The sequence below is a fragment of the Felis catus genome, chromosome B4 (assembly GCF_018350175.1).
Source record: "Felis catus isolate Fca126 chromosome B4, F.catus_Fca126_mat1.0, whole genome shotgun sequence".
In the NCBI taxonomy this organism is placed as follows: Eukaryota; Metazoa; Chordata; class Mammalia; order Carnivora; family Felidae; genus Felis; species Felis catus.
This window is the reverse complement of record NC_058374.1, coordinates 103,038,841-103,057,791: the sequence shown is the minus strand read 5'-3', so window position 1 is coordinate 103,057,791 and position 18,951 is coordinate 103,038,841. Positions and strand designations below refer to the sequence as shown.

At 36.9% G+C, this 18,951-nt stretch overlaps 1 protein-coding gene across 9 annotated transcripts in view; it reads left to right on the top strand.

Annotated features, from left to right (window-relative positions):
• PPP1R12A (protein phosphatase 1 regulatory subunit 12A) overlaps window positions 1-18,951 on the top strand; it is a 162,042-nt gene that overhangs the window by 123,649 nt on the left and 19,442 nt on the right. For 8 of the 9 annotated variants that reach the window (XM_045062105.1, XM_019835270.3, XM_019835271.3 and 5 more), the window contains 4 exons: window positions 259-459; window positions 691-859; window positions 3,093-3,214; window positions 15,877-15,942. In XM_045062105.1, the coding sequence (XP_044918040.1) occupies window positions 259-459; window positions 691-859; window positions 3,093-3,214; window positions 15,877-15,942 (558 nt within the window). Of the gene's footprint in view, window positions 1-258; window positions 460-690; window positions 860-3,092; window positions 3,215-11,282; window positions 11,357-15,876; window positions 15,943-18,951 lie in introns of all 9 variants that reach the window. The other variant, XR_002159904.3, reaches the window with a different exon arrangement.

Sequence of the window (18,951 nt, the reverse complement as noted above, 5' to 3'; positions counted from 1 at the left end):
TTTTTTAATTTCTTAAATATAGACTATTTCTTACATGTATTTTGTCTTTTCCAGTACCTATTACTGTGCTTGCTCATGATGATTCTTCATAGAATGAATGTGACTTGCCCACTAAAAATTTTGTTCGAATTTGGAAACCAATTCCAAACGTGTATTTGACTTCCAATACATTCATATTAAATTTGTCTACTTATAAAATATTTCTTTGAAACAAGCTATACTGCTTCTCATTCTTAAATTTACCTTTTTAATGTACAGGGAGTAACACTGACTGATCTTCAGGAAGCTGAAAAAACAATAGGAAGAAGTCGTTCTACCCGAACCAGAGAACAAGAAAATGAAGAAAAAGAAAAAGAAGAAAAAGAAAAACAGGATAAAGAGAAGCAAGAAGAAAAGAAGGAGTCAGAAACATCTAGAGAAGATGAATATAAACAAAAGTACTCCAGAACATATGATGAGGTAATAGTGTACCACCAACACAGCTAGGTCAAATGGTATGACTAGTTTTGTGACTTTCAGTATACAAGAGATTTATATACCGATGAACTATATACAAAATACTCCAAAGGACCAGAAATCTGAATTATTTTGAGATGATTAGAATGTTATTTTTCTTTCAAAATGAACCTGTGTTTAGATGTTTTTAACTGTTAAATATTTTACGTGGGAATTAATTTTAATATTTCACAGACTTACCAGCGTTACAGACCAGTATCCACTTCAAGTTCTACCACCCCATCCTCTTCACTTTCTACCATGAGCAGTTCACTCTATGCTTCAAGTCAACTAAACAGGCCAAATAGTCTTGTAGGTATAACTTCCGCTTACTCCAGAGGATTAACAAAAGAAAATGAAAGAGGTAAGAAGACCTTTGTTTCCTTCAAATGATCCTTTGAATTTTTTTTTTCTAATTTATAGTTCTACAGAAAAGAAACAACTTTTCTAAACTGGGAGTCATTCCATTTTTTCTTTCAAAAAGAAGATGATGGTCAAAAATAAGAAGAGTAGAAAATAAAAATAGGAAATTATGTAGTCTGGCATTGTTACATATATCTTTATAATTTAAGACTTCACAAAAAGCATTATGTACACCAACATAGAAAAGTCAGCATAGAAGAACTGGTGGGAGACTATTTCTAGGAGCTGTTTATTAGTGCCTGAAGTTACTTCTTGCCTATTGGATCATATCTTTAAATTTTTTATATGTGAATTGTTTTAAACTAAAATCACTTAAAACATGTAGTGTCCTTGCTAAAACAAAATGGTTTTTATGCTTATTTCTTGAGAAATAGATTTCTTTTTCAGTGATATGTTGGCATATTGATAATCACTATTAACATTTCTTATTTTTTCATATAAACTTCCTATTTAAATTTTAATAATTCCTACTTTAATTAAGAGATTGGTACTAAATAAAATTATTTCTAATTGTAGGCGTTTTATATTTTAAAAGAAAATCCCACAGTATTAGTCATGATAATATCAGTAATCATGAAGGATAAACTTCAGAAAAATTAAGTTTTCCCCAATTTTCAGCTGACTTTTCTTTTTTTGGTCATTGAGATATTTCAGTTCTTTAAAATACTAAGCGTGAGGCTCACATAATGGTTTGTAAAAACCTTGAGCCAACTTTGAAAATTAGGGATATTTGCATAAAAGTTTAGATTTTCATCTTCTATTGAAAAGTGGGAAGATTTAGCAACACTGTTTCTAATTCTCACATATCAATGATTGGCTAGAGGCAAGGAGTAAGTTACAGCCCCTCACCCCTTGGAATAGTGCCCTCCTGGCCCATTTTATCCATTTATATTATCTGGATGGCCACTATATGCATTGGAGTTTGAGATCTTTGCTCTAAACCAATTCCAAAAACAATTCTAAAAAAACTTGTTGGCACTATAATTTTGAAATTTCTTTTGCTGTGACTCTTTGCTAATGGCACAGGAAGGAGACTTTTAGAAATAATTTCTAACATTACGTTGTTCCATATAGATGTCTACTTTTTAAAACCTATTTGAAGGCCCCCCCCTTTTTTTTGTTTTCAACGTTTATTTGTGGGACAGAGAGACAGAGCATGAATGGGGGAGGGGCAGAGAGAGAGGGAGACACAGAATCGGAAACAGGCTCCAGGCTCTGAGCCATCAGCCCAGAGCCCGACGCGGGGCTGGAACTCACGGACCGCGAGATCGTGACCTGGCTGAAGTCGGACGCTTAACCGACTGCACCACCCAGGCGCCCCGTGAAGGCCCCTTTATAGAATATAAGTCTAAAGCTATTTTAACTATCGTAAGAAGGAAACAAATTTTGAGACTATTTTTTAAAAAAAATTTTTTTTAGTGTTTGTTTATTTTTGAGAGAGAGAGAGAGAGTGAGACACAGAATCCAAAGTAGGCTTCAGGCTCTCAGCTGTCAGCACAGAGCCTGATGTGGGGCTCAAACCCATGAACCGTAAGATTATGACCTAAGCCAAAGTCAGACCCTTAACCAACTGAGTCACCCGGGCACCCCAAGACTACATTTTATGTTGACATGTTTTAAAAGATAAATATTTTTTCCAGAAAAAAAGAGTTTGTTCTTAGATACTATCTAATAGAAATGAAATGAATACTGTATTTATTCTGCTACCGAATGAGGATTGGTAGAAACAGAAACTGAAAAACTCGTTCTATGTCTGCTAGCTGTTCCATCATTAAGAACTGTTTGTTTTCTTCGAAGTGTTAACTTTGGGTATAGTAACCCCCTATCAAACATTAATAACTCGAGCCCTGTTTTCTTCATAGGATTCAATTATTTTCTGTTCAGCAAATATTATTAAGTATGTCTTTTGGCAGATGTTTTGTTTCAGGCACTAGGAAAATGAAATAATAAAAATTAGTTCTTGTCTTGATCAAGAACCTGTCTAATGGGAGATACAAATACATGTCTAAACCAAGTGTTTTATAGGAATGCTGAGGGGGCAAAAATAATTCTGACTGGAAAATTTTAGAAGCCTTTATAAAGGAGGTTGATTTTGAAATATAATTACTACATTTTTCTTATAAAATACTGTCAAAATACGTTGCTACCATGTGGTTCATTATAATCCTTAACAGAAGGAGAAAAGAGAGAAGAGGAAAAAGAAGGAGAAGATAAATCACAACCGAAATCAATCCGAGAACGACGACGACCAAGAGAGAAAAGGAGATCTACGGGAGTTTCATTTTGGACACAAGATGTGAGAACCTATTAAAATATAGCTACTTGATAGTATACTTAATCTTTCTAGAAGTACATACTAACAATTTCTTACATGCCTCAGATTACGTGTGCTTTTAGCTCATCACTGAATTTTGAGTCCGGTTATTAAATCAGAAAAGTTCTTCTTTATTAGGATAGTTAATGAGTACTTAGATTTTTGGTATTACTAAAAAGCAGTTCTGTCCCAATTTTGGAATAAAAATAATAATGGATGTTATTAAAAATAATATATATATTAGTGTATAGTGGCTGAAGTGCTGCTTTATCTTGGAGATTTTTGAAAGAATGATGTTTTACATATTTTTATTATTATTATATATTACTTTCAAAGTATACAACATAGTGATTCAACAATTATATACAAAATGCCCACCGCAGTAAGTATAGTTACCGTCTCATTATACAAAGTTAGTACAATATTATTGACTATATTCACTCACTATGTGGTACTTTTTATCACCTTGACTTATAACTGGAAGTTTGAACCTCTTAATCCCCTTCACCTATTTCACCTATCTCCCACCCTTACCCCCTTTTGCAACAATCAGTCTGTTCTCTGTATTTATGAGTCTGTTTCTGGTTTTTTGTTTGTTAATTTTGGGGGCTTTTTGATTCTACATGAAAGTAAAACATGTGGTATTTGTTTTTCTCTGTTTGGCTTATTTCTTTTAGTATAATACCCTTTAGGTCTATCCATGTTGTGAATGGAAAGATTTCTTTTTTTCTATTTATAGATGCATAATATTCCATTGTATCTATTTCCGCATCTTTTTTATTTATCTGTAGATGAACAGTTGCTTCCTTCCCTTGGCTATTGTAAATAATGCTACAATGAACATGGGGATGAATAGTCTTTAAGGATTAGTGATTGGGTTTTCTTCAGGTAAATTACCCAGCAGGGGAATTACTGGGTCACATGGTATTTCTATTTTTAATTTTTTGAGGAAGCTCCGTTGTGTTTTCCATAGTGGCTACACCAATCTGCATTCCCACCAGCAGTGCACAAAGGTTCTCTTTTCTCTATGTCCTTGCTAGCACTTGTTATTTCTTTATGATGCTAATCATTCTGACTGGTGCAAGATGTTATCTCATTGTGGTTTTTATTTGCATTTCCTTGATGATTAGTGATATTGAACATCTTTTCATGTGTCTTCTGGCTCTTTTTATGTCTTCTTTGAGCTTATTTATTTTGAGAGAGAGAGAGAGAGCAGGGTAGGGGCAGAGAGAGAGGGAAAGAGAGAATCCCAGGCAGGCTCTGCGCTGTCAGCACAGAGCCTGATGCGGGACTTGCAACTCACAAACCTGAGCCAAAACCAAGAGTCTGACACTTAACTGACTGAGCCACTCAGGTGCCTCTCTATGTGTCTTCTTTAGAAAAATGTTTTTTCAAGTCCTCTGCCCATTTTCTAATTGGACTTTTTTTTTTTTTGGTTGAGTTATACAAGGTTTTTATATTTTTTGAATATTAGCCCCTTACCAGATAATATCGTTTGCAGGTATCTGCTTGCATTCAGTAAATTGCCTTTTCATTTTGCTGATGGTTTCCTTCATTGTACAAAAGCTTTTTAATTTGATAAGCACCAGTTGTTTATTTTTGCTTTTGTTTCCTTTGCCTGAGGGGACAGATCCAAAAAACTATTGCTAAGGCTGATAGCCAAGAGTTTACTGCCTATGTTTTCTTTTAGGAGTTTCATGGTTTCTGGTCTTACATTTAGATCTTTAATCCATTTTGAGTTTATTTTTGTGAATGGTATAAGAAAGTGGTCCGGTTTCATTCTTTTGCATGTAGCTGTCCAGTTTTCCAGCACCATTTATTGACGAGAGTGTCTTTTCCTTATTATATATTCTTTTGCTTTGTTGAAGATTAATTAACTTATATACACGTGGGTTTATTTCTGGCTTCTCTTTTCTGTTCTGTTGATCTGTATGTCTGTATTTGTGACAGCACCATAATATTTTGGATAGGATGGACATTTTGGCAGTATTTTTCTAGTCCATGAGCATGGTATATCTTTTCATCTCTTTGTGTTATCTTTCATCATAGTTTCTTTACTTCTCTTTTGGCTAGTTCATTATTAATGTATAGAAATGCAACATTTTTGCATATTGATTTTGTATCCTGCAATTTACTGAATTCATTTACTCTATTTTTTTGGTGGCATCTTCGGAGTTTTCTATATATGGTATGTCATCTGCAAATGGTGATGGCTTTACTTCTTTCTTGATAATTTAGATGTCTTTCATTTCCTTTTCTTGTCTGATTGCTGTGGGTGGGAATTCCAATAGTACTATATTGAATAAAAGTGGTGAGAGTAGATAGACATCCTTGTCCTGTTTCTGATCGTAGAAGAAAAGCGTTTAGCTTTTCACTGTCAAGTATGATGTTAACTATGGGTTTTTCATCTATGGCCTTCATTATGTTGAGGTATGTTTCCTATAAACCCACTGGGTTGAAAATTTTTATCATGAAAGGATGTTGAATTTTGTCAAATACTTTTTCTGTACCAAGATGATCATGATTTTTATCCTTCATTTTGTTAATATGTTGTATCATATTGACTGATTTTTATATTGCACCTTTGCATCCCTAAGATAAGTCCCATTCAATCATGGTGAATGATCCTTTTGATGTATTTGGTTTGCTAATGTTTTGTTGAGGGATTTTGCATGTATGTTCACCAGTGATATTGTTCTATAATTTTCTTTTTCTGTAGTGTTTTTGTTTGATTTTGGTATCAGGGTAATCCTGGCCTTATAGAATGAATTCTATAAGGACACATTCTTTCCTCTTCTGTTTTTTAGAATAGTTTGGGAAGGATAGGTATCAGCTCTTTATTTTTTTTTTTATATGAAATTTATTGACAAATTGGTTTCCATACAACACCCAGTACTCATCCCAAAAGGTGCCCTCTTCAATACCCATCACCCACCCTCTCCTCCCTCCCACCCCCCATCAACCCTCAGTTTGTTCTCAGTTTTTAACAGTCTCTTATGCTTTGGCTCTCTCCCACTCTAACCTGTTTTTTTTTTTTTTTTCCTTCCCCTCCCCCATGGGTTCCTGTTAAGTTTCTCAGGATCCACAGAAGAGTGAAACCATATGGTATCTGTCTTTCTCTGTATGGCTTATTTCACTTAGCATCACACTCTCCAGTTCCATCCACGTTGCTACAAAAGGCCATATTTCATTTTTTCTCATTGCCACGTAGTATTCCATTGTGTATATAAACCACAATTTCTTTATCCATTCATCAGTTGATGGACATTTAGGCTCTTTCCATAATTTGGCTATTGTTGAGAGTGCTGCTGTGAACATTGGGGTACAAGTGGCCCTATGCATCAGTACTCCTGTATCCCTTGGATAAATTCCTAGCAGTGCTATTGCTGGGTCATAGGGTAGGTCTATTTTTAATTTTCTGAGGAACCTCCACACTGCTTTCCAGAGCGGCTGCACCAATTTGCATTCCCACCAACAGTGCAAGAGGGTTCCCGTTTCTCCACATCCTCTCCAGCATCTAGAGTCTCCTGATTTGTTCATTTTGGCCACTCTGACTGGCGTGAGGTGATACCTGAGTGTGGTTTTGATTTGTATTTCCCTGATAAGGAGCGACGCTGAACATCTTTTCATGTGCCTGTTGGCCATCCGGATGTCTTCTTTAGAGAAGTGTCTATTCATGTTTTCTGCCCATTTCTTCACTGGGTTATTTGTTTTTCGGGTGTGGAGTTTGGTGAGCTCTTTATAGATTTTGGATACTAGCCCTTTGTCCGATATGTCATTTGCGAATATCTTTTCCCATTCCGTTGGTTGCCTTTTAGTTTTGTTGGTTGTTTCCTTTGCTGTGCAGAAGCTTTTTATCTTCATAAGGTCCCAGTAATTCACTTTTGCTTTTAATTCCCTTGCCTTTGGGGATGTGTCGAGTAAGAGATTGCTACGGCTGAGGTCAGAGAGGTCTTTTCCTGCTTTCTCTAAGGTTTTGATGGTTTCCTGTCTCACATTCAGGTCCTTTATCCATTTTGAGTTTATTTTTGTGAATGGTGTGAGAAAGTGGTCTAGTTTCAACCTTCTGCATGTTGCTGTCCAGTTCTCCCAGCACCATTTGTTAAAGAGGCTGTCTTTTTTCCATTGGATGTTCTTTCCTGCTTTGTCAAAGATGAGTTGGCCATACGTTTGTGGGTCTAGTTCCAGGGTTTCTATTCTATTCCATTGGTCTATGTGTCTGTTTTTGTGCCAGGTATCAGCTCTTTAAATCTTTGGTAGAGTTCACCTATAAAGCCATCTGATCCTGGACTTCACTCTTTACCAGGCATTTTTTGATTACGGATTCAATATCATTACTATAATCAGTCTGTTCAGATTTTCTACTTCTCCCTGATTTAGTCTTAGAAGATAATATGTTTCTAGAAATGTCCATTTCTCCTAGAATGTCTAATTTTTTGGCATGTCATTGTTTTTAGTAGTCTCTTATTCTTTGTACTCCTGTGGTGTCCATTGTAACTTCTCTTTCATATTATATTTTATTTCAATTCTCTTTTTTTGATGAGGCTGGACGAGTTTTAAAAAACCAGCTCTTAGTTTCATTGCTCTTTTCTGTTGTTTTTTAGTCTGTATTCATTTATTTCTGCTCAGACCTTTATAATTCCCTTTTTTCTACTAACTTTGGGCTTCATTTGTTCTTTTCTTAATTCCTTTAGGTGTAAAGTTTGATTGAGACTTTTCTTGTTTCTTGAAGTAGGTCTGTATCGCTATAAACTTCCATTTTAGAATTGCTTCTGTATCCCAAAGATTTTGAACCATTATTTCCCTTTTCATTTATCTCTGGGCAATTTTTTATTTCCTCTTTGATTTCTCCATTGACCCCATTGGTTGTTTAGTAGCATACTGTTTACCACGTGTTTGTGGTCATTGATTTTAGTTTCATACTATTTTGGTCAGAAAAGAGCTTGATAAGATTTCAATCTTAAATTTATTGAGACTTGTTTTGTGGCCTAACATGATCTGTCCTTGAGAATGTTCCATGTACATTTGAAAATACTTCCATGAATTTTGTTTTTGGATAGAGTGTTCTGTATACATCTGTTAAGCCCATCTTGTCTAATGTGTCATTCAAAACCACTGACTTTTCTTTCTCGATGCTCTGTCCATTGATATAAGTAGGGTACTAAAAGTTCCCTACTGTTGTATGATTTTCAGTTATGTCCTTTATGTCTGTTAATATTTGCTTTATGTTTCTAGGTGCTTCTATGTGGGTTCATAGATATTTACAATTCTTCTATTCTCCTCTTGAATTGATCTCTATCATTATGTAATGCCCTCTTTGCCTCTTTCTACAGTCTTTGTTTTATTTATTTATTTTTTTATGTTTATTTTGTGAGAGCGAGTGCAAGTTGGGGAGGGGCAGCAAGAGAGGGAGAGAGAATCCCAAGAATCCCAATCCTCACTGATAGCACGGAGCCCCCAGCAGGGCTTGATCTCATGAACCATGTGATCATGACCTGAGCTAAAATCAGGAGTGGGACATTTAACTGACTGAGCTACCCAAGTCCCCCTACAGTCTTCTTCTTCTTCTTTTTTTTTTTTTTTTTTTAACATTTATTTATTTTTGAGATACCAAGAGAGACAGAGCTTGAGCATAGGAGGGGTGGAGGGAGAGGGAGACACAGAATCTGAGGCAGGCTCCAGGCTGTGAGCTGTCAGCACAGAGCCTGAGGCGGGGCTCAAACTCATGAACTGCGAGATCATGACCTGAGCCAAAGTCGGACACCCAACTGACTGAGCCACCCAGGCACCCCTACCAGTCTTTGTTTTAAAGTCTCTTTTGTCTGGGGTGCCTGGGTGGCTCAGTTGGTTAAGCACTGACTTCAGCTCAGGTCATAGTCTCACGGTTCAAGAGTTCGAGCCCTGCATCAGACTGTGCTGACAGCACAGAGCCGCCTGCTTTGGATCCTGTGTCTTCTCTCTCTCTCTCTCTCTCTCTCTCTCTCTCTGCCCCTCCCCTGCTTGCGCTTGCTCTCTCTGTCTCTCTCTGTCTCTCTCTCTCAAAAATGAAAAAAATAAACACAAAAGAAAAAAATTAAGTCTCGTTTGTCTGATCTTTGTATTGCATCTCGGCTCCCCCCGCCCCCCCATTTGCATGGAATATTTTTTTTCTATCCCTTCACTTTTAGTCTGTGTGTGCCTTGAGATCTGAAATCAGTCTTTTGTTGGCAGCACGTAGTTGAGTCTTATTTTTTTAACCATTTAGTCATCCTTTGTCTTTCCATTAGAGCATTTAGTCCATTTATATTTAAAGTAATTATCGATAGGTATGTACTTACTGCAGTTTTGTTCATTGTTTTCTGGTTCTTTTTATAGTTCTCTGTTTCTTCTCTTACTCTCTTCCCTTGGATTTGATGACTTTCTTTCATGGTATGCTTGAATTATTTTCTTTTCAATTTCTGTGTATCTATTTTAGGTTTATAACATTCTATGTATGTAGCAGTTTATCTTGTTAATGGTCATCGCTTAAGCTCAAACACATTTTTTTAATGTTTATTTATTTTTGAGAGAGAGAGAGAGAGCACCAGCAGGGGAGGGGCAAAGAGAAGGAAATAGAGGATCCCAAGTGGACTCCACACTGACAGAAGAGAGCCTGATGTGGGGCTCAAAGTCATGATCTGAACTGAAGCCGGATGCTTAACCAAATGAGCCACTCAGGCACCCCAAGTTCAAACACATTCTAAAAGTTTTTTTACTCCTTCCTCCATATTTATATATATGACATATTATTTCCTCTCTTTTTCTGTGTGTGTCCTTTAACTACTGTGTGTAGATATAATTAATTTTTACTACTTTTGTTTTTTTAATCTTCATATATTAGCCAGTGACATTTTTTCCTTTTATAATTTTCTTATTTCTAGTTATGGCTATCTCTTTTCCAGTTATAGAAGTCTCTTTAACATTTCTTATAAGGCTAGTTTAGTGGTGATAAAGTCCTTTAACTTGTTTGTCTGTGAAACTCTTTATCTCTCCTGCAATTATTAATAACCTTTCTAGGTAAAGTAAGCTTTTGGATGTAGGTTTTTTTCCTTTCTATACTTTGAATATATTATGCCACTCCCTCCTGGCCTGTAAAGTGTCTGCTGAAAAATAATCTGATAACATTACAGGGTTTCCCTTGTACAAAACTAGTTGATTTTAAATTTTTTTTTTTCAACGTTTATTTATTTTTGGGACAGAGAGAGACAGAGCATGAACGGGGGAGGGGCAGAGAGAGAGGGAGACACAGAATCGCAAACAGGCTCCAGGCTCTGAGCCATCAGCCCAGAGCCCGACGCAGGGCTCGAACTCACGGACCTCGAGATTGTGACCTGGCTGAAGTCGGACGCTTAACCAACTGAGCCACCCAGGCGCCCCAAAACTAGTTGATTTTAAAGATTCTCTTTATTGGGGCCCCTGGGTGGCTCAGTCAGTTAAGCGTCTGACTCTTGATTTCTCATGATTGTGAGATCATGGGACCGTGCTTGGGGTTCCACACTGGATGTGGAGCCTGCTTAGGATTCTCTGTCTCCCTCTTCCTCTGCCCCTCCCCACCCTCGTCTGTCTCTCAAAAAAAAAAGAAAGAAAGAAAAGATTCTCTTTACTGTTAATTTTTAATGTTTTATTTATTATATATCTTGGTGTGGACCTCCTTGAATTCCTCTTGTTTGGGGATCTGTGTGCTTCCTGGACCTGGATGTCTGCTCCTTTTCCCAGGTTAGGGAGGTTTTAAGTTATTATTTCTTAAAATAAGTTTTCTGTCTCTTTCTCTCTCTCTTCTCCTTCTGGGACTCCTATAATGTGAATGTTAGTTCACATAATGCTTGATGTTGTCCCAGAGGTCCCTTTAACCTATCCTCATTTTTTCTTTTTGTTTTTGTTAGCTTGGGTGCTTTCTACTACCCTGTCTTCAAGATGGCTGATTAATTATTTTGCATTCTCTAATCTGCTGTTGATGTTAATGTATTTTTCATTTCAGTTACTGTATTCTTCAGCTCTGATTGGTTCTTTTTTATATTTTTCTTTGTTGAAGTTCACACTGAGTTCATCCATTATTCTCAAGCCCAGTGAACACCTTTATGACCATTACTTTGAACTCTGTATCAGGTATATTGTTTATTTCCATTTCATTTAGTTCTTTTTCTGAGGTTTTGTCTTATTCTTTCATTTGAAACATAACTCCTGTTTCCTCATTTTGTCCTACTCTCCGTGTTTGTTTCTCTGTATTAGGTAGGTCAGCCATGCCTTCTGGTCTTAAAGTAGTGGCCTTGGGGTGCCTGGGTGGCGCAGTCGGTTAAGCGTCCGACTTCGGCCAGGTCACGATCTCGCGGTCCGTGAGTTCGAGCCCCGCGTCAGGCTCTGGGCTGATGGCTCAGGCCTGGAGCCTCTTTCCGATTCTGTGTCTCCCTCTCTCTCTGCCCCTCCCCCGTTCATGCTCTGTCTCTCTCTGTCCCAAAATAAATAAACATTGAAAAAAAAAAAAAAAAAAAAAGAAAGTAGTGGCCTTGTGTAGAAAGGGTTTTGTGGTGCCCTGTAACATGACCCTTCTGACCACCCGTCAACAGAACCAGACACTCCAGTGTATCCCCTGTGTGACCTGGGTGCACTCTTCTGTTTTAACTAGGCCATGAGTGCTCCAGGGGTGTTGGTGGGTGGGCTGGCCCTCATCCTAGCTGGCTGAAGCTACAGGGCTGGCTCTCCTCCTTTGAATGTGCTCCAGTCACCACCAGGCTGCCTGCTAGGTGTGATGGGCAGTAATTGTTTTCTGGGGACATCAGTCCTGACCACGACTGTTCACCAGGTATTGCACAGCAGGAGTCACTGTGAAGGGGTACCTGCCAATACGGGTGGAATGAATGGGGACCGTCCACAGGGAAAGCTCGGGTTGGGTGAGCATAAGGTAAGATAGAGGGTGTCAGAACTGGCCCCTTTGGCCAGCTAGGCAGAGGGGGTTGGAAATGGTGCTAGCTAGTACCTTCTTTCCCAGAGAAAGCTCCTATAAATCTCTGCCCCTCAAGCACATGCCCTAAAATTAGTCCCTAAATCTTCATAATCTAGGTGCTTTTCAAACTGCTGCTTCTGTGCCGAGTCTCAGACCAAATGACAGAGTACAGTGTCCCTTTGCAAGTAAAGCATCAGTTTCCATACAGCCCTCTGGCTCTTCTGCAGTTAAGCCCTGATGATTTTCAAAGCTAGAAGTTACGGAGGCTCATCTACCCTGTGCAGATCCCCAGGGTAAGGAGTGCCTAATGTGAGGCTTGGCCCCCTTGTAGGACCTCTGTACCTGTATCATCCCTCTCATTTGTGGGTTGTCCGTCCTACCCTTCTTAATGTGGCTTCTCTATGATTTTAGCTTTGGAAGACCTGTTCTGCTAATTTTCAAGTTGTTCTCAGAGTGAGTTATATGTAGCTGTTGCCTCTGTGTCCATGGAAGGAAGTGAGCTCATGATCCTACTTCACCATCTTCCTAGAACTCCTTAAGATGCTTTACATTTAACCCATTTTCATGAATATGATGCTACAATATATATAACAGATCTCAAGTGATGTTTGATAGAAGTAGTGTTTTGGCTTACAAAATTTTATTTTTTTCCCTTATCCCTGATTGTATATATGTCTGACGTTGCTATTCATATTATACAGGAGAAAGAACTGTGGGGTAGCACAGTTAATGTGAAATTTATGCTGTTTGAATAGAACATATAACTATAGAAGGGCAAACATAATCTGTTTGAGTTGTTTTATTTGGACTCTTGGGGTTTTTTTTCCATTTTTTCTTTTAATTTTTATTTTATTTTTTTAAGTAGGCTCCACCCCCAGCGTGGAGCCCAAAACAGGGCTTGAACTCACCACCCTGAGATTAAGACCTGAGCTAAGATCAAGAATCCGATGCTTAACCAAATGAGCTACCCAGGCACCTCTCTTTTAATTTTTACTACAGAAAAATCAAACCTACAAAAGTAGCAGAGAAGTATAATTATCCCACCCATTGTTTAAGCTAAATCCCTACCACCTCACCAATTCCCATATTATTGAAGAAAATCTGCAGAAGATTATTTCATCTAAAAAACTTTAGTATGTATTTTTAAGAGGAAGTATTCCTTTTTAAAAATTATTAAAATTGTATTTTTTTAAGTAATAAAAATAATCACAATATGTGTTGCCATGCAACAAATGATCACAAAACCATGCCCGCATTTTTTTGTTAAATAAATTAACAATAAGTCCTTAATATTGAATATCCAGTCAGTTTTAATGTCCATTTAACTCGTATACACCATAAATGGTTTGTTGTTGTACTTCTGGTTTGATTGGAATACAATAGGGATTATACATGGTGATTAATTATGTCTTTAAAGCCTCTTTTAATCAGTTTCTCCCTCCCATTTTTTTTCTTAAAATTATTTTTTGTTGTTGTTTATTTATTTATTTTGAAAGAGAGAGAGCAAGCACAAGTGGGATAGGGACAAAGAGAGAGAGAGAGGGAGGGAGGGAGGGAGAGAGAATTCCAAGCAGACTCCAAGCTGTTAGAGCCCGACGTGGGGCTCAAACCCACAAACCACAAGATCATGACCTGACCCAGTATCAAGAGTCGGACACTTAACCAACTAAGCCACTAAGGCACCCCTCCTTAACAGTTATTTTTGAATGAACTGGGTTGTCATATCCCTGAAATGTAGTTTAACACATTAATGTGTTTTTTTATATTTCCTTTAAATTGATAACTACCATTTTACTGTTTGGCAGCTACCAGGTAGAGAACTGATCTGATTGTTTCAGAATTCTTCTGGCAAGGTATCTTTCTTCATCAGAAAGTATCTGATGTCTGGTTGATTTTAATTGATTGCCCATTAACATTTTAGTAGCAGTAAAATAAAACCTCACAGTCTTAGCACCCTAACATACTAGTTCTTATTACTTAAAATTACCTTCTTAATAAGTCATCTGTCTTAGGAGATTCATAGACAAAGCTGTGTTTATTATATAGTATTTCTTTTTCCCCAGTTTTATTCAGATCAGTTCTCCCTTCAGAACTTCACTTTCTGGAATCCTACCCTTAACTACCATTGTAAAAATCCTTCCTGGGATTCATATTGGCAATATTCATCTTTTTAACTTAAGCCTACATTGAATTGTATTCTAATCAGCCATCAAGCACAGGTCTTCTTTCTCCTTTGTAGCCACATTTGAACCTATATCAGATCATATACAAAAAGAACAAAGGGCTTTGTCAAAGAAAGGGTGGTGCATAGTTAGGCAGGTTTTTAATCTCTTTTATTATTAGGCTCCCTCCCCCTTTTTTTATTATCACTTTTTTGGACCTCTGAACCTCCCCACTTTGTAAATTTCTAGTTTCTGTTTTTTGCCATGAAACTGCAGTGCTTAAAAATAATCAGTTCATTATGTGGAATTCATATTTTTATATGAATATGTTTATATTAATAAATAATACTAGCAGCAGCACCATTGATTTTTCCTGGTCACTTAGTAACTTCACACATTATTTTTGCTAGGTGACAGTATGATAGCCTATATACAAAGATTTCCTCTAATCCTTAGAATAATTCCATAAAGTTTTTTTCTTTAATGTGTATTTATTTTTGAGAGAAAGAGAGAGCATGAGCACACGTGCAAGCAGGGGAGGGGCAGACAAAGGGAGACGGGATCCGAAGCAGGCTCTGTGCTGACAGCAAAGAGCCCAGTGCTGGGCTTGAACTCATTAACCATGAGATCATAACCTGAGCTGAAGTTAGACTCTTAACCAGCTGAGCCACCTACGTGCTCCATAATTCTATAAAGTTTTTATCCCCTATGGGTAAGGTAAGTATGGCTCAAAAAATTTTAATAAATTTACCCTCAGTCACGCTGAAAATAGCTATACCAATATGCAACTAGGGTGATCTTGTTTTAAAGCCTATGGCATTTTTTTTTAAGCCTGTGGCATTTTTATAGTGAGCCTGAGCTAGATATCTGTGAATGGAAATTTCCCTTTCCTTTTTTTTCAGCCCTTTAAGGTTTGTTGAGATGTTCAAGGCCTTACACTAGAATATTCCCATAGTCTGGGATTCTAGGCTTTTAGCCATCTGAGACCTTGATTTTCTATTTGGTGTGCTGTAAACTTCCAAGAAATTTCCAGATGGATGAACTACCTACACGTGATAGGATTTCTGCATAAATCTTGCAAGCTTATAGAATCTAACTCTTTTTACTTAATACAATGGACTTCCTATTTTTGCTGCCTCCTTATAATTGAGTGTCTAAATAGTTCATTTAACTATTAAAGCACATGTAGCATCATTACAATATAAAATGGAATACCTTCTTTCTTCTGCTAAGGCTCCAGTTTCTTCATCCCCATTGTGAATGTTTCTTACATTTTGTTTTTAGGTAGATGGTCTTTTTTCACCATGTATGCTAACCTACTTAAATTGTGTCATGCGGACAAAATAGACTTCCTCTAAACAGGGTAGGAAAATTCCCACTTAAAAATCAGTTTTCCTTTTGATCTGTTGCTGGGTAGATTTTTCTCAAGGTCATTTTAAATTAGAAAAGCCCTAAAATATTTAAATATCAACTGTTTGAAATATATTTCTACTTTTCTAAAGTAAAGTGACAATCTATTTTAGAGTGATGAAAATGAACAAGAGCAACAATCAGATACAGAAGAAGGATCCAACAAGAAAGAAACTCAGGTAAGAAAGCATTATTTTTTGTGTTTAGAAGCATTCATATTTTTCAAGGATTACCATTTGCTTGTGTTTGTATTTATTCCTGCAAAACTGTTACTGCATACTGTACCTGCATGCTTGGGGATAGTACTCAGCATTTCTCTGGGATCTGGGGTAGACGGACTGGAAAGGACACAAAGAATATTTTAGAGGCAATAGAAATATTCTGGATCCTGATTGTAGTTGTTTTCTGAATATATACAACTGTCAAAACTTATCAAACCATGTACTCTAAGTGGATAGTTTATTGTATGTAAATTAATATTCAAAGTTGAAAACAAAAAGTATCTAAAAGATACCCAGAAGGTGGGTACCTTACCAGACCCAGATTTTATTTTTGTAAATGTAAGTTATATAGTTATATATAGTTACAAGTTATATTTTAGGGAAGACAGTAGGTCTTTTTAGCTTTCTTTACATTTGTTTAGAAATACACTCTAAAGGATTTTTATATTATCACAACTGATCATCCCAAGAATCTTCTCAAAAAGGCATTTTCTTTTCCTCAGTGATGAAGAAACTAAGGCAAGTTTAAATGACTTATAAGGTTACATAACTAGCAAATATGGAAAGTTTCTTCCCAATAGTTATTTTCCTCCCTCTATTCCCTATTGGTTGGCTGTAGAGAAAGCTGACATGCTTTAAAGAGCTCGATTCACATAGGAGAAGAGCTGTAAAATATGAGTTGATTCTCATCTTCTAAGTTCAACACTATCTAATCTGAAATGGCATTCTGGTCATAGCATCTTTATTTTTGACTTGGAGTTCCTAAATAGAACTATTAAATTCTTTGCAATCAGCAAGAATCTACAATAATATGAAGTGACCAGAAATTGGTTACCTGTGCTACGTGACTGTGGATGTTACTTTCAGGGCCAGGTTTCCTATTTTGTCCTGAAAGGTACTTTTATTTTATAATTAGGTAGCCAGACAGATATTGAGAAATTAATTACTTCCAAGGGTACAATTATTTGCAGGGTAAAACTTTATCCATAACTTTTAAATCTTTTGCCTATCAGTTGTCAGCACTCCCCCAATTCCCCTGTGTCTTGTGTTTATTATATTATGTAAACTTGACCATTGTCTTCCTTTCCCATTGCTACCCTATGAATTCCCATCTTTCAAGAAAAAACAATAGATAAAAAAGAGGGAATGGGTTAGTAAACCATCCTGAGCTGGCACTTCTCACTGCCTTATCACATAGACCTTGCATCCCACCAGGCTGGGCTAGAAGGGAAAAGATTTTCTGACTCACAGAGTTATGACTTTGAAGCATATTCAGATTAGTTGGGTTTTAAGTTTTACTGTTAATCAACATTGAGTAGAAAATTGTTTCTAAGAAGAAACATTTTCTTAGTTCCAAACAATTTAAATAGATTTTTTTTCATTTTATCTATTTCTTTCACAGAAATAAGCAATTTTATTAGGAAATCCCAAAGAGTGGCTTTATTTTTTTCTTAATTTGAACATACACTTAATTTTAAAATAATCATTAGTATTATATCTCAGAGCTGTAAATTCTTAATAAACAGGAGAACTGGGTTGTTTGTTTTAATTTTTAATTTAATTTTATTTTTTTTTAATAATTTACATCCAAATTAGTTAGCATATAGTGCAACAATGATTTCAGGAATAGATTCCTTAGTGCCCCTTACCCATTTAGCCCACACCCCCTCCAGTAACCCTCTGTTTGTTCTCCATATTTATGAGTCTCTTATCTTTTGTCCCCCTCCCTGTTTTTATATTATTTTTGTTTCCCTTCCCTTATGTTCATCTGTTTTGTCTCTTAAAGTCCTCATATGAGTGAAGTCATATGATATGTGTCTTTCTCTGACTAATTTCGCTTAGCATAATACCCTCTAGTTCCACCCATGTAGTTGCAAATGGAAAGATTTCATTCTTTTTGATTGCCAAGTAATACTCCATTGTACATATTTACCACACTCTTCTTTATCCATTCATCCATCGATGGACATTTGGGCTCTTTCCATACTTTGACTATTGTTGATAGTGCTGCTATAAACATTGGGGTGCATGTGTCCCTTCAAAACAGCACACCTGTATCCCGTGGATAAATGCCTAGTAGTGTAATTGCTGGGTCGTAGGGTAGTTCTATTTTTAGTTTTTTGAGGAATCTCCATACTGTTTTCCAGAGTGGCTGCACCAGCTCTCATTCCCATTTTTCATTTTAAATAAAGGATTATTTAGCTCTTGTTTTTGTGCTAACATTCAGTTACAAGTAACAGAAAACCCAACTCAAACTAAAGAGAATTTATTGTGCTCCAGTTATATTACACAACCCTGTGTCAGCTTCAGCCTCAAGCTAGTTTACCTCACACTGCTGGGATTACAATAATTGGCTTAAGCCAGACAAGGCCCACCACTAAGATAGTGCAGGCATTTTGCTACTAATGTGGGCCATATACCATCTCACCTAAACCAAATGACTGGTACACCATGAGGAAAAGGAAGAATGGAGGTTAACATACTAACAGTGTCTTCTACAGTAGACTAGAAAAGTGCTTCCACCAGTATGGTACTCTCTTTTTAAAACTTGTAGCATCGGGGCGCCTGGGTGGCTCTGTCAGTTGAGCAACCGACTTTGGCTCAGTTCATGCCTTCACGGTTTGTGAGTTCGAGCCCCGCGTCCAACTCTGTACTGACAACTCGGAGCCTGTAGCCTGCTTCTGCTTCTGTGTCTCCCTCTCTCTGACCCTCCCCCACTCGTTCTCTGTCTCTCTCTGTCTCAGATATAAACATTAAAAAAAAATTTTTTTTTAAAAAAGTAGCATCAGCCCTTACTTTTCTGTGTAAAAGTATTAGCAGCAAAATTCTTCTGTACATTTTCTGAAATAAATAGTGTCATCAACACCTCAATAGTGTGTTTGATGACAGAACTTCCATTAGGGTTCTGGAATCCAAGTTAACTACATTACAAAATGGTGTGTGCCCTGTACATTTTTGCTTCAAAGA